Consider the following 12,840-nt stretch of genomic DNA (forward strand, 5'->3'; position numbering starts at 1 on the left):
TTGATCCTGACCTCATGGTAAACTACCGACCGGTGTCCCACCTTCCCTTTATTTCGAAAATCCTCGAAAAAAATTGTCGCACAGCAGCTAAATGAACACTTAGTGTCTAACAATCTCTGTGAACCTTTTCAATCCGGTTTCAGGGCAAATCACTCTACGGAGACAGCCCTCGCAAAAATGACTAATGATCTACTGCTAACGATGGATTCTGATGCGTCATCTATGTTGCTGCTTCTTGATCTTAGCGCTGCTTTCGATACCGTTGATCATAATATTTTATTAGAGCGTATCAAAACACGTATTGGTATGTCAGACTTAGCCTTGTCTTGGTTTAAGTCTTATCTTACTGACAGGATGCAGTGCGTCTCCCGTAATAATGTGACCTCGGACTATGTTAAGGTAACGTGCGGAGTTCCTCAGGGTTCGGTTCTTGGCCCTGCACTCTTTAGTATATACATGCTGCCGCTAGGCGATATCATACGCAAATACGGTGTTAGCTTTCATTGTTATGCTGATGACACCCAACTCTACATGCCCCTAAAGCTGACCAACACGCCGGATTGTAGTCAGCTGGAGGCGTGTCTTAATGAAATTAAACAATGGATGTCCGCTAACTTCTTGCAACTCAACGCCAAGAAAACGGAAATGCTGATTATCGGTCCTGCTAAACACCGACATTTATTTAATAATACCACCTTAACATTTGACAACCAAACAATTACACAAGGCGAATCAGTAAAGAATCTGGATATTATCTTCGACCCAACTCTCTCGTTTGAGTCACACATTCAGAGTGTTACTAAAACGGCCTTCTTTCATCTCCGTAATATCGCTAAAATTCGTTCTATTTTATCCACTAGCGACGCTGAGATCATTATTCATGCGTTCGTTACGTCTCGCCTCGACTACTGTAACGTATTATTTTCGGGTCTCCCTATGTCTAGCATTAAAAGATTACAATTGGTATAAAATGCGGCTGCTAGACTTTTGACAAGAACAAGAAAGTTTGATCATATTACGCCTATACTGGCTCACCTGCACTGGCTTCCTGTGCACTTAAGATGTGACTTTAAGGTTTTACTACTTACGTATAAAATACTACACGGTCTAGCTCCGTCCTATCTTGTCGATTGTATTGTACCATATGTCGCGGCAAGAAATCTGCGTTCAAAGAAGCTTATTAGTGATTCCCAGAGCCCAAAAAAAGTCTGCGGGCTATAGAGTGTTTTCTATTTAGGCTCCAGTACTATGGAATGCCCTCCCGGTAACAATTAGAGATGCTACCTCAGTAGGAGCATTTAAGTCCTATCTTAAAACTCATTTGTATACTCTAGCCTTTAAATAGACCCCCTTTTTAGACCAGTTGATCTGCCGTTTCTTTTCTTTTTCTCCTCTGCCCCCCTCTCCCTTGTGGAGGGGGGGGGACACAGGATGAAGTGCTGGCTGTCTAGAGTCGGGACCCAGGGTGGACCGCTCGCCTGTGCATCGGTTGGGGACATCTCTGCGCTGCTGACCCGTCTCCGCTCGGGATGGTTTCCTGCTGGCCCCACTATGGACTGGACTCTTACTATTATGTTAGATCCACTATGGACTGGACTCTCACACTATTATGTCAGATCCACTATGGACTGGACTCTCACTATTATGTTAGATCCACTATCGACTGGACTCTCATTAATATGTTAGACCCACTATGGACTGGACTCTCACTATTATGTTAGATCCACTATGGACTGGACTCTCACTATTATGTTAGATCCACTATGGACTGGACTCTCACTATTATGTTAGATCCACTATGGACAGGACTCTCACTATTATGTTAGATCCACTATGGACTGGACTCTCACTATTATGTTAGATCCACTATGGACTGGACTCTCACTATTATGTTAGATCCACTATGGACTGGACTCTCACATTATTATGTTAGATCCACTATGGACTAGACTCTCACTATTATGTTAGACCCACTATCGACTGGACTCTCATTAATATGTTAGACCCACTATGGACTGGACTCTCACTATTATGTTAGATCCACTATGGACTGGACTCTCACTATTATGTTAGATCCACTATGGACTGGACTCTCACTATTATGTTAGATCCACTATGGACAGGACTCTCACTATTATGTTAGATCCACTATGGACTGGACTCTCACTATTATGTTAGATCCACTATGGACTGGACTCTCACTATTATGTTAGATCCACTATGGACTGGACTCTCACTATTATGTTAGATCCACTATGGACTGGACTCTCACAATTATATTAGATCCACTATGGACTGGACTCTCACTATTATGTTAGATCCACTATGGACTGGACTCTCACTATTATGTTAAATCCACTATGGACTGTACTCTCACTATTATGTTAGATCCACTATGGACTGTACTCTCACTATTATGTTAGACCCACTATGGACTGGACTCTTACTATTATGTTGGATCCACTATGGACTGGACTCTCACTATTATGTTAGATCCACTATGGACTGGACTCTCACTATTATGTTAAATCCACTATGGATTGGACTCTCACTATTATGTTAGATCCACTATGGACTGGACTCTCACTATTATGTTAGACCCACTATGGACTGGACTCTCACACTATTATGTTAGATCCACTATGGACTGGACTCTCACTATTATGTTAGATCCACTATGGACTGGACTCTCACACTATTATGTTAGATCCACTATGGACTGGACTCACATTATTATGTTAGATCCACTATGGACTGGACTCTCACTATTATGTTAGATCCACTATGGACTGGACTCACATTATTATGTTAGATCCACTATGGACTGGACTCTCACACTATTATGTTAGATCCACTATGGACTGGACTCTCACTATTATGTTAGATCCACTATGGACTGGACTCTCACTATTATGTTTGATCCACTATGGACTGGACTCTCACTATTATGTTAGATCCACTATGGACTGGACTCTCACTATTATGTTAGATCCACTATGGACTGGAATCTCACACTATTATGTTAGATCCACTATGGACTGGACTCACATTATTATGTTAGATCCACTATGGATTGGACTCTCACAATTATATTAGATCCACTATGGACTGGACTCTCACTATTATGTTAGATCCACTATGGACTGGACTCTCACTATTATGTTAGATCCACCATGGACAGGACTCTCACTATTATGTTAGATCCACTATGGACTGGACTCTCACTATTATGTTAGATCCACTATGGACTGGACTCTCACTATTATGTTAAATCCACTATGGACTGGACTCTCACTATTATGTTAGATCCACTATGGACTGTACTCTCACTATTATGTTAGACCCACTATGGACTGAACTCTTACTATTATGTTGGATCCACTATGGACTGGACTCTCACTATTATGTTAGATCCACTATGGACTGGACTCTCACTATTATGTTAAATCCACTATGGATTGGACTCTCACTATTATGTTAGATCCACTATGGACTGGACTCTCACTATTATGTTAGACCCACTATGGACTGGACTCTTACTATTATGTTGGATCCACTATGGACTGGACTCTCACTATTATGTTAGACCCACTATGGACTGGACTCTTACTATTATGTTAGATCCACTATGGACTGGACTCTCACTATTATGTTAGATCCACTATGGACTGGACTCTTACTATTATGTTAGATCCACTATGGACTGGACTCTTACTATTATTTTAGATCCACTATGGACTGGACTCTCACAATATTTTGTCACACCCACTCGACATCCATTGCATTCGGTCTCCCCTAGAGGGGGGTGTGTTACCCACATATGCGGTCCTCTCCAAGGTTTCTCATAGTCCTTCACATCGACGTCCCATTGGGGTTGTGAGTTTTTCCTTGCCCTTATGTGGGCTCTGTACCGAGGATGTCGTTGTGGCTTGTGCAGCCCTTTGAGACACTTGTGATTTAGGGCTATATAAGTAAACATTGATTGATTGATTGATAGTTTCTTCAATATAGTTCTGATTACTTTTTCGCACACTCTTGGTAGAGGTAGTCACCTGAAATGGTGTTCACTTCGCAGGTGCGCTTGAAGCTCATGGAGAGAATGCCAAGAGTGTGCAAAGCAGTGATCAGAGCAAAGGGTGGCTATTTTGGAAGAAACTAGAATATAAAACATGTTTTCAGTTATTTTTCACCTTTTTTTGTTAAGTACATAACTCCACGTGTGTTCATTCATAGTTTTGATGCCTTCAGTGACAATCTACTATGTAAACAGTCATGAAAATAATGAAAACCTTTTTGAGCCAAGGCACATTTTTTCCGTTGAAAAAATGTGGAGGCACACCACCAGCGGAAATCATTAAAAAACAAAACTCAGTTGACAGTAAAAAGTCGTTGTCGCAATTGTTGGATATGACTTTAAAGCATAACCAAGCATGCATCACTATAGCTCTTGTCTCAAAGTAGGTGTACTGTCACCACCTGTCACATCACACCCTGACTTATTTGGAGTTTTTTGCTGTTTTCCTGTGTGTAGTGTTTTACTTCTTTTCTTGCGCTCCTATTTTGGTGGCTTTTCCTGTTTTGTTGGTATTTTCCTGTAGTAGTTTCATGTCTTCCTTTGAGCGATATTTCCCGCATCTACTTTGTTTTAGCAATCAAGAATATTTCAGTTGTTTTTATCCTTCTTAGTGGGGACATTGTTGATTGTCATGTCATGTTCGGATGTACATTGTGGACGCCGTCTCTGCTCCACTGTAAGTCTTTGCTGTCGTCCAGCATTCTGTTTTTGTTTACTTTGTAGCCAGTTCAGTTTTAGTTTCGTTCCCTAAGCTTCAATGCCTTTTCTTAGGGGCACTCACCTTTTGTTTATTTTTGGTTTAAACATTAGATACCTTTTCACCTGCACGCTGCCTCCCGCTGTCATCTGAAAGTTGTGATCCCGACATCTACAAAGCAATTAGCTACCGGCTGCCACCTACTGATATGGAAGAGTATAAAATTGTTACGCTGCCGAGCTCTAGACAGCACAGACACTCTACAACGGCACATTATTTGTAGATTATAATTACTTGCTTGCAATTACTAGATTATAATTACTTGTTTGCGATTAATTTAGTCATCGATTCGTTGGATCTATGCTATGCGCATGCGCAGAGGCTACTTTTTTTATTTTTTTATAAACCTTACTTATAAACTGCAACATTTACAAACAGCTGAGAAACAATAATCAATGGTGTAGGGCTGCAACTAACGATTAATTTGATAATCAATTAACCTGTCGATTATTACTTCGATTAATCAATTAATAATCGGATAAAAGGGACAAACTACATTTCTATCCTTTCCAGTATTTTATTGAGAGAAAAAACAGCATACTGGCACCATACTAGGGCTGCAACAACTAATCGATTAAAATCGATTCTAAATATAGTTGGCGATTAATTTAGTCATCGATTCGTTGGACCTATGCTATGAGCATGCGCAGAGGCTACTTTTTATTTTTTATTTTTTTATAAACCTTATTTATAAACTGCAACATTTACAAACAGCTGAGAAACAATAATCAAAATAAGTATGGTGTAGGGCTGCAACTAACGATTAATTTTATAATCGATTAATCTGTCGATTATTACTTCGATTAATCGATTAATAATCGGATAAAAGAGACAAACTACATTTCTATCCTTTCCAGTATTTTATTGAAGAAAAAAACAGCATACTGGCACCATACTAGGGCTGCAACAACTAATCGATTAAATCGATTATAAAAATAGTTGGCGATTAATTTAGTCATCGATTCGTTGGATCTATGCTATGCGCATGCGCAGAGGCTACTTTTTTTTTTTTTTATAAACTACAACATTTACAAACAGCTGAGAAACAATAATCAAAATAAGTATGGTGTAGGGCTGCAACTAACGATTAATTTTATAATTGATTAATCTGTTGATTATTACTTCGATTAATAATCGGATAAAAAAGACAAACTACATTTCTATCCTTTCCAGTATTTTATTGAAAACAAAACAGCATACTGGCACTATACTTATTGTGATTATTGTTTATCAGCTGTTTGTACATGTTGCAGTTTATAAATAAAGGTTTATTTAAAAAAAAAAATTAAAACATTTTTTTCAAATAAATAAAATAAATTGCCTCTCCGCATGCGCATAGCATAGATCCAACGAATCGATGACTAAATTAATCGCCAACTATTTTTATAATCGATTTTAATCGATTAGTTGTTGCAGCCCTAGTATGGTGCCAGTATGCTTTTTACCCCCCAATAAAATACTGGAAAGGATAGAAATGTAGTTTGTCTCTTTTATCCGATTATTAATCGATTAATCGAATTAATTAATTAATCGATTAATCCCACGGCACACCAGACTGTATCTCACGGCACAGTGGTTGAAAAATACTGGTTTAATGCATCACAACAAAATTAGGCATAATAATGTGTTAATTCCACGACTGTATGTATCGGTTGATATCATAATCGGTAATTAAAAGTTGGACAATATCGACAAAAAAGCCATTATCGGACATCTCTAGTCATTTGAAAACATCATTGCCCAGGTCTGATGTACAATCAACGTTATATCAATGTCTTGTACCTGCTGGGAGTATCGCATCAAATTCCAATACAAAAAAAAAAACACAATCCTTTACAAACCGTATCACTTTTATTCAGACTGTACAGACACAACAGGCGTTTTGGAAAAACAAGTAAAAAACAAACAAAAAAATGAGACAAATGAGCATCCCCATAAATACAATATGCCTATAAGAAGTTGGATTACTTGCATAATGTTCCTATCCGCACGCACTCGCACACACAGACATGCATAAAATCTGAAATGATGTTGATACAAAAACAAGACCGGCGAGTCTTGCATCATTTACTCCTTTCAACCTGCCAAACATTCACATGGGGACACTGCTAAGATATGACTATGAAAATGAGTATATACAGTATGCGTACTAACATCGTGTAGTGTATCCAGAATATAGCTTTTTGAGGATGGAAAAAAATAAAAAATAACCCCACATTTCTGAAAAAGGCTCTTTTTCGTTATTTACAAGTAGAAAAATGTGCACCGCTGATGCACCGGCGACTGGTTTTTTTTCACCCACTTATTTTAAGTTGGCTGGTATAAGCTAGTATGAAATCAAGTTGTTTTTTTTCCTGTCGCACCATTAAATGCAATGTGCAAGAATGTCTTCTCGGCACTGGGATTACATGACTGAGCGGTACTCTCCTGTAGAAAACACAAAGTTGTTTCATAAGACACTTGGTTGACAGTTCATGTCCGATAGTATTACATTGTCAGCTTGTAAACAATTCCAGGTCATGCAAATATAAACGCTTGAACACACACACGCACACGCACGCACTAGTGACGACTGCCTGACTGCCGTGTCTACGCCGCAACTCGCAAACACTCAAACCCTTGTGACCTTTGACCTTGTCTGTGCTTCCCCCCCCCCCCCCCCGATACTTAGGACGGTGATTCTCAAACGGATCGATTATAAAAATAGTTGGCGATTAATTTAGTCATTGATTCGTTGGATCTATGCTATGCGCAGAGGCTACTTTTTTTTAATTTTAATTTTAATTTTTTATAAACCTTTATTTATAAACTGCAACATTTACAAACAGCTGAGAAACAATAATCAAAATAAGTATGGCGTAGGGCTGCAACTAACGATTAATTTGATAATCGATTAATCTGTCGATTATTACTTTGATTAATCGATTAATAATCGGATAAAAGAGATTTTTATCCGACATTTCTATCCTTTCCAGTATTTTATTGGGAAAAAAACAGCATACTGGCACCATACTAGGGCTGCAACAACTAATCGGTTAAATCGATTAAAATCGATTATAAAAATAGTTGGCGATTAATTTAGTCATCGATTCGTTGGATCTATGCTATGCGCATGCGCAGAGGCTACTTTTTTTTAATTAATTTTTTTTATAAACCTTTACTTATAAACTGCAACATTTACAAACAGCTGAGAAGCAATAATCAAAATAAGTATGGTGTAGGGATGCAACTAACGATTAACTTGATTATCGATTAATCTGTCGATTATTACTTCGTAATCGATTAATAATCGGATAAAAGAGACAAACTACTTTTCTATCCTTTCCAGTATTTTATTGAAGAAAAAAACAGCATACTGGCACCATACTAGGGCTGCAACAACTAATCGATTAAATCGATTTATAAAAAATAGTTGGCGATTAATTTAGTCATTGATTCGTTGGATCTATGCTATGCGCATGCGCAGAGGCTACTTTTTTTTTTTTTTTTTTTTTATAAACTGCAACATTTACAAACAGCTGAGAAACAATAATCAAAATAAGTATGGTGTAGGGCTGCAACTAACGATTAATTTTTATAATCGATTAATCTGTCGATTATTACTTCGATTAAACGATTAATAATCGGATAAAAGAGACAAATTACATTTCTACCCTTTCCAGTATTGTATTGAAAACAAAACAGCATACTGGCACTATACCTATTTTGATTATTGTTTATCAGCTGTTTGTACATGTTGCAGTTTATAAATAAAGGTTTATTAAAAAAAAAAAAAACATTTTTTTTTTTAAATAAATAAAATAAATTGCCTCTCCGCATGCGCATAGCATAGATCCAACGAATCGATGACTAAATTAATCGCCAACTATTTTTATAATCGATTTTAATCGATTAGTTGTTGCAGCCCTAGTGTGGTGCCAGTATGCTTTTCCCCCCCCAATAAAATACTGGAAAGGATAGAAATGTAGTTTGTCTCTTTTATCCGATTATTAATCGATTAATCGAAGTAATAATCTACAGATTAATCGATTATCAAATTAGTTGTAGCCCTAGGTATACCCAATTAAATATTCAAACACAGAGTGACCTTGTTTGACGAGGTGGCGACTTGTCCAGGGTGTACCCCGCCTACCGCCCGAAAGGCAGCTGAGATAGGCTTCAGCAACACCCCCTTCCGTGACCCATGTAAGGGACAAGCGGTAGAAAATGGATGGATGGATATCGGCCTGCTACGGACTGTGTTTTTTAATGTTGGTCATTACGATGGTACAAAGTTTGAGAACCACTGACTTAGGACATCAGGCACCAGGACAGAAACATGGCTTCTAAAAGTCTTGCCATACTTAAAAATCAACGTCAAATCTCAGTCTGGGTGTGGAGCAACTTTAAAAAAAAAAAAAATCATAATTCATGCCCTGGCGGATTTAGTCAAATCCATTTCACACATCTAAATGTAATAAAAACAAAGAATGGCAGGCTTAAGTGTGAACAATCGTCTTTATCTAAGCAAGAATAACATTCAGAATCCACTCCCACAGAAGAAACCTATTACAGTCTTTCTGATGTGGGGTCCGGTTTAGAGACCACACACAGAGAATGAGCCGTGTGTGTGTGTGTGTGTGTGTGTGGTCTCTAAAATCCGCCCATTGGTACCGATGAGTTCATGATGAAACGTAACACAAAAACTTCAGAAGCCAATTGAGACTCAAACTGGTTAAGACAGCTCAAAACGCTTGACGGGATGTAACAGTTTCAGACCCTCAAGTCGGGTGACACGAGAAACCCACCAGGAATTTAGTCGCTCGCTTTGTAGTGTAACAGTCGCTTTTTTAAACACTTTTTTTTTTTTAAACCTTTTTGTGCAAACCAACACAAACAGTAACTTCATTCACCTTCGGAGTGAACATTCAATGGAGGAGGAAATATGTTTAAAGAGATTTCTAGAAGAGTTGTGGCACCGGCCACTGCATTAACCTAACTTATTAGCAGTTCAGTCTTTCATTACTGGGTAGAGTAACTTATAACGTGCAATGGCAGAGCCAGGTAAGACCGAAGAATGCATTCACAGTCAGGAGACTTTCTAAGGCCCGTCAGTCTTATTTTTCTGTCATGCTATGTAGGCCACTGGGAGAGTGGACACACCAAGTACATTCAACATGGAAGCTAACATAAAGGATGTGACGAGTGAATAATAAAAGATAACTTCAAGTCCGGTGTTCGTGACAGTCCATGGAGCAGAGACCCCCGAAATTACATACAAGAAACAGTTCTGAGGGTTGCGTAAGAAAGAAAAAAAAAATGCAGATTGTTCCATTCCGTATTGAATATAGAGTGAGAGTTGTGTCTGTGAGCCTGTGGACTAGTTGTCACAAATAGAAAAAAATATATGTCCAAAATAGTATAAAAATGAAAGCTATTCGACCTCATTTTCTCTTTATGGTTATTGTAATTCTGTACCTTGTTCCACTTCACACTGTCGTTTCCCCGTGGTTACCGTTGCTAAGGCGCTTGTAGAACCTCCTCCACGACTGCAGGGTCTTGCCGGACCAGACCCAGAAGCCAGAGGTGATCCCGACGATCATGGTCATCAGGTATTTGATCATGAAGACGGTGAAGTCGGGGGTCATGGGGGCGTAGTTGTGGAGCGGGCAGGGCACGGCGAAGCGTTTGCACGTCTGCATGTGCCAGGTCCTCTCCCAGTGCTCCCGGAAGGCCTGCTCGTAGAAGTAGCAGGCGATGACGATGGTGGCCGGCACCGTGTACAGCACGCTGAACACGCCGATGCGGACCATCAGCTTCTCCAGCTTCTCCGTCTTGGTGCCGTCGTGCTTCATGATGGTGCGGATCCGGAAGAGGGACACGAAGCCGGCCAGGAGGAAGGACGTTCCGATAAACAGGTAGACAAAAAGCGGGGCCAGGACGAAGCCCCTCAGGGCGTCCACGTTGAAGATCCCCACGAAACATACTCCGGTCAGAACGTCGCCGTCCACTTGGCCCATGGCCAGGATGGTGATGGTCTTGATGGCGGGGACGGCCCACGCGGCCAAGTGGAAATACTGCGAGTTGGCTTCGATTGCTTCATGGCCCCATTTCATGCCTGCTGACAGGAACCATGTGAGGGACAGAATCACCCACCAGATGGAGCTGGCCATTCCAAAAAAGTACAAGACCATGAAGAGAATGGTGCACCCCTCCTTTTTTGTCCCCTGGGCCACAGTCCTGTAGCCGTCATCCTTGAATTTATCCACACAAACAACTTTGTCCTCCAGGAAGAAGCCGGCGGCGTACGCCACAGCCACCATGAAATAGCAGCCCGATAAAAAGATTATCGGCCGCTCGGGGTATCGAAAGCGCCTCATATCCACCAGGTAGGTGAGCACGGTGAACAGAGTGCTCACACAGCACAGGATGGACCAGATGCCGACCCAGAGACGGCCAAATTTCACCTCGTCCTCCCGGAAATACATGATCCCGGTGGGCTTGGCGGGTTCACAAGGAGCCCCGCAGTCTTTGACCCCCATGAATTTATATCCCAGGTAGGACGGAACCTCCAGCTGCAGCGGGCAGGAGAACTCGTGCTGCTGGCCGTGCTGGGGAGGCTTGGGTCGGCCCATGCTGGGGTGAAGGGTCACCAGCTCGGGTGCGTACGGGGACGACGACGAGCCCGGGCTGCTGGGCTCCGACGTGTTCTGACCCACGCAGATCTCCCCAGCTCCGTGGACGGGGAACGCCTCGCAGCGGAGCCTCTCCGGCCACTGGAAACCGAATTTGTTCATCAGGGCTTCGCATCCCTGCCGCGCTCGCTCGCACAGGGACCGACACGGCGGGATGGCTTGCTCCAGAACCGTGCACACCGGAGCGTACATGGAGCAGAGGAAGAATTTGAGATCGGCCGAGCACTGGACCTTCACCAAGGGGTAGAACTGGTGCACCTCCAGCCCGGCGTCTTCTTGGTTGGTGTGGCCCAGGAGGTTCGGCATGATGGTCTGGTTGTAGGCGATGTCGGTGCAGAGCGGGATGGAGATGGGCTGGCAAAAGCCGTGCTCCGGGATCGATATCCCACTCTCGCTGTTGTAGTGTTGGGCAGACGCCGGGGCGAAGGACACCCCGCACAGCAGCCACATGATCCGCACAAGCACAGAGCGAGTGGTGGACCTGGCCGCCATAGTTGAGAAGGAGGAGGAGGAGGGGGAGGGAAAGGAAAAACTTTGATCCAAGTAGGGCGACTCAATAAGGGTCCAAATCTACATTTAATGTCCCAAGGCGGCAATGGTAGTCTCCGTCCGGCTGACCCACGGTCGAAATGCTGTGGCTTTTTTCCTCAAAGAGTCACATCCAAATAAATCCTCCGTCGTGTCATGACTTCTTGATGGTCTTTGTAAGTGACTCCACGCAGCCCACTCTCACTTCTCCCGTGGAAAAAAAAAACAAAAAAAAAAACACGGTCTTCCAGAAAGAAAGAAAAAAATGTGGTGGGGGGGACGGGACGACGACGCGCACCGGCGAGCTCGAACTGAGTGAAACGCTTAGTCCTGGGTGGGGGAAGGCAAATAAAAAAATGTCTTAAATGGCCATCTTTTTGTGGCTTGACTCCTCCGAAGTGTCGCGCTCTCCGGCGGTTGGAAGTCCGCAGGCTCGCGCTCGTCACTCCGCGACGGTTTCAAGGTTGCCCCGCCATTCACAAGACCTCCCCCCCCTCCCCCTCCCCCTTTCAGCGAGCCGCGGAGCGCCTTGAAACCGCCGAGGCGTCTCAGCCAATCGCGGCGCTTGTTTTCCTTACAGAGCTCGTCGCTGATTGGCCGGCGACTCCCCACGGCCGGGAGGAAAATATGCCACGGTAATTCAATTACTCTAGAGATATTACCGAAATAATCATCATTTCTGCTAATTTCTCAAGAAAGTGAGTGACGGAGTGGAATAAATTGAGCTTTTTTTTTTCCGCAGTTTGTTTTAATACGTAAGTAGCCTTTTTACCCTCATAGTGACACTCTTTTAACAATGACTTTTT

The 12,840-nt window shown here is 41.9% G+C and overlaps 1 protein-coding gene across 1 annotated transcript; it reads right to left on the minus strand.

The window, feature by feature from the left end:
* Positions 1-9,310: 9,310 nt before the first annotated feature.
* LOC133574409 (frizzled-7-like) lies at positions 9,311-12,491 on the minus strand. The gene has a single exon (XM_061926592.1). The coding sequence runs from the start codon at positions 11,996-11,998 to the stop codon at positions 10,301-10,303; it is 1,698 nt and encodes a 565-aa protein (XP_061782576.1). The 5' UTR covers positions 11,999-12,491; the 3' UTR covers positions 9,311-10,300.
* Positions 12,492-12,840: the final 349 nt, after the last annotated feature.

Source organism: Nerophis lumbriciformis, linkage group LG31 (genome assembly GCF_033978685.3).
Source record: "Nerophis lumbriciformis linkage group LG31, RoL_Nlum_v2.1, whole genome shotgun sequence".
Taxonomy (NCBI): Eukaryota; Metazoa; Chordata; class Actinopteri; order Syngnathiformes; family Syngnathidae; genus Nerophis; species Nerophis lumbriciformis.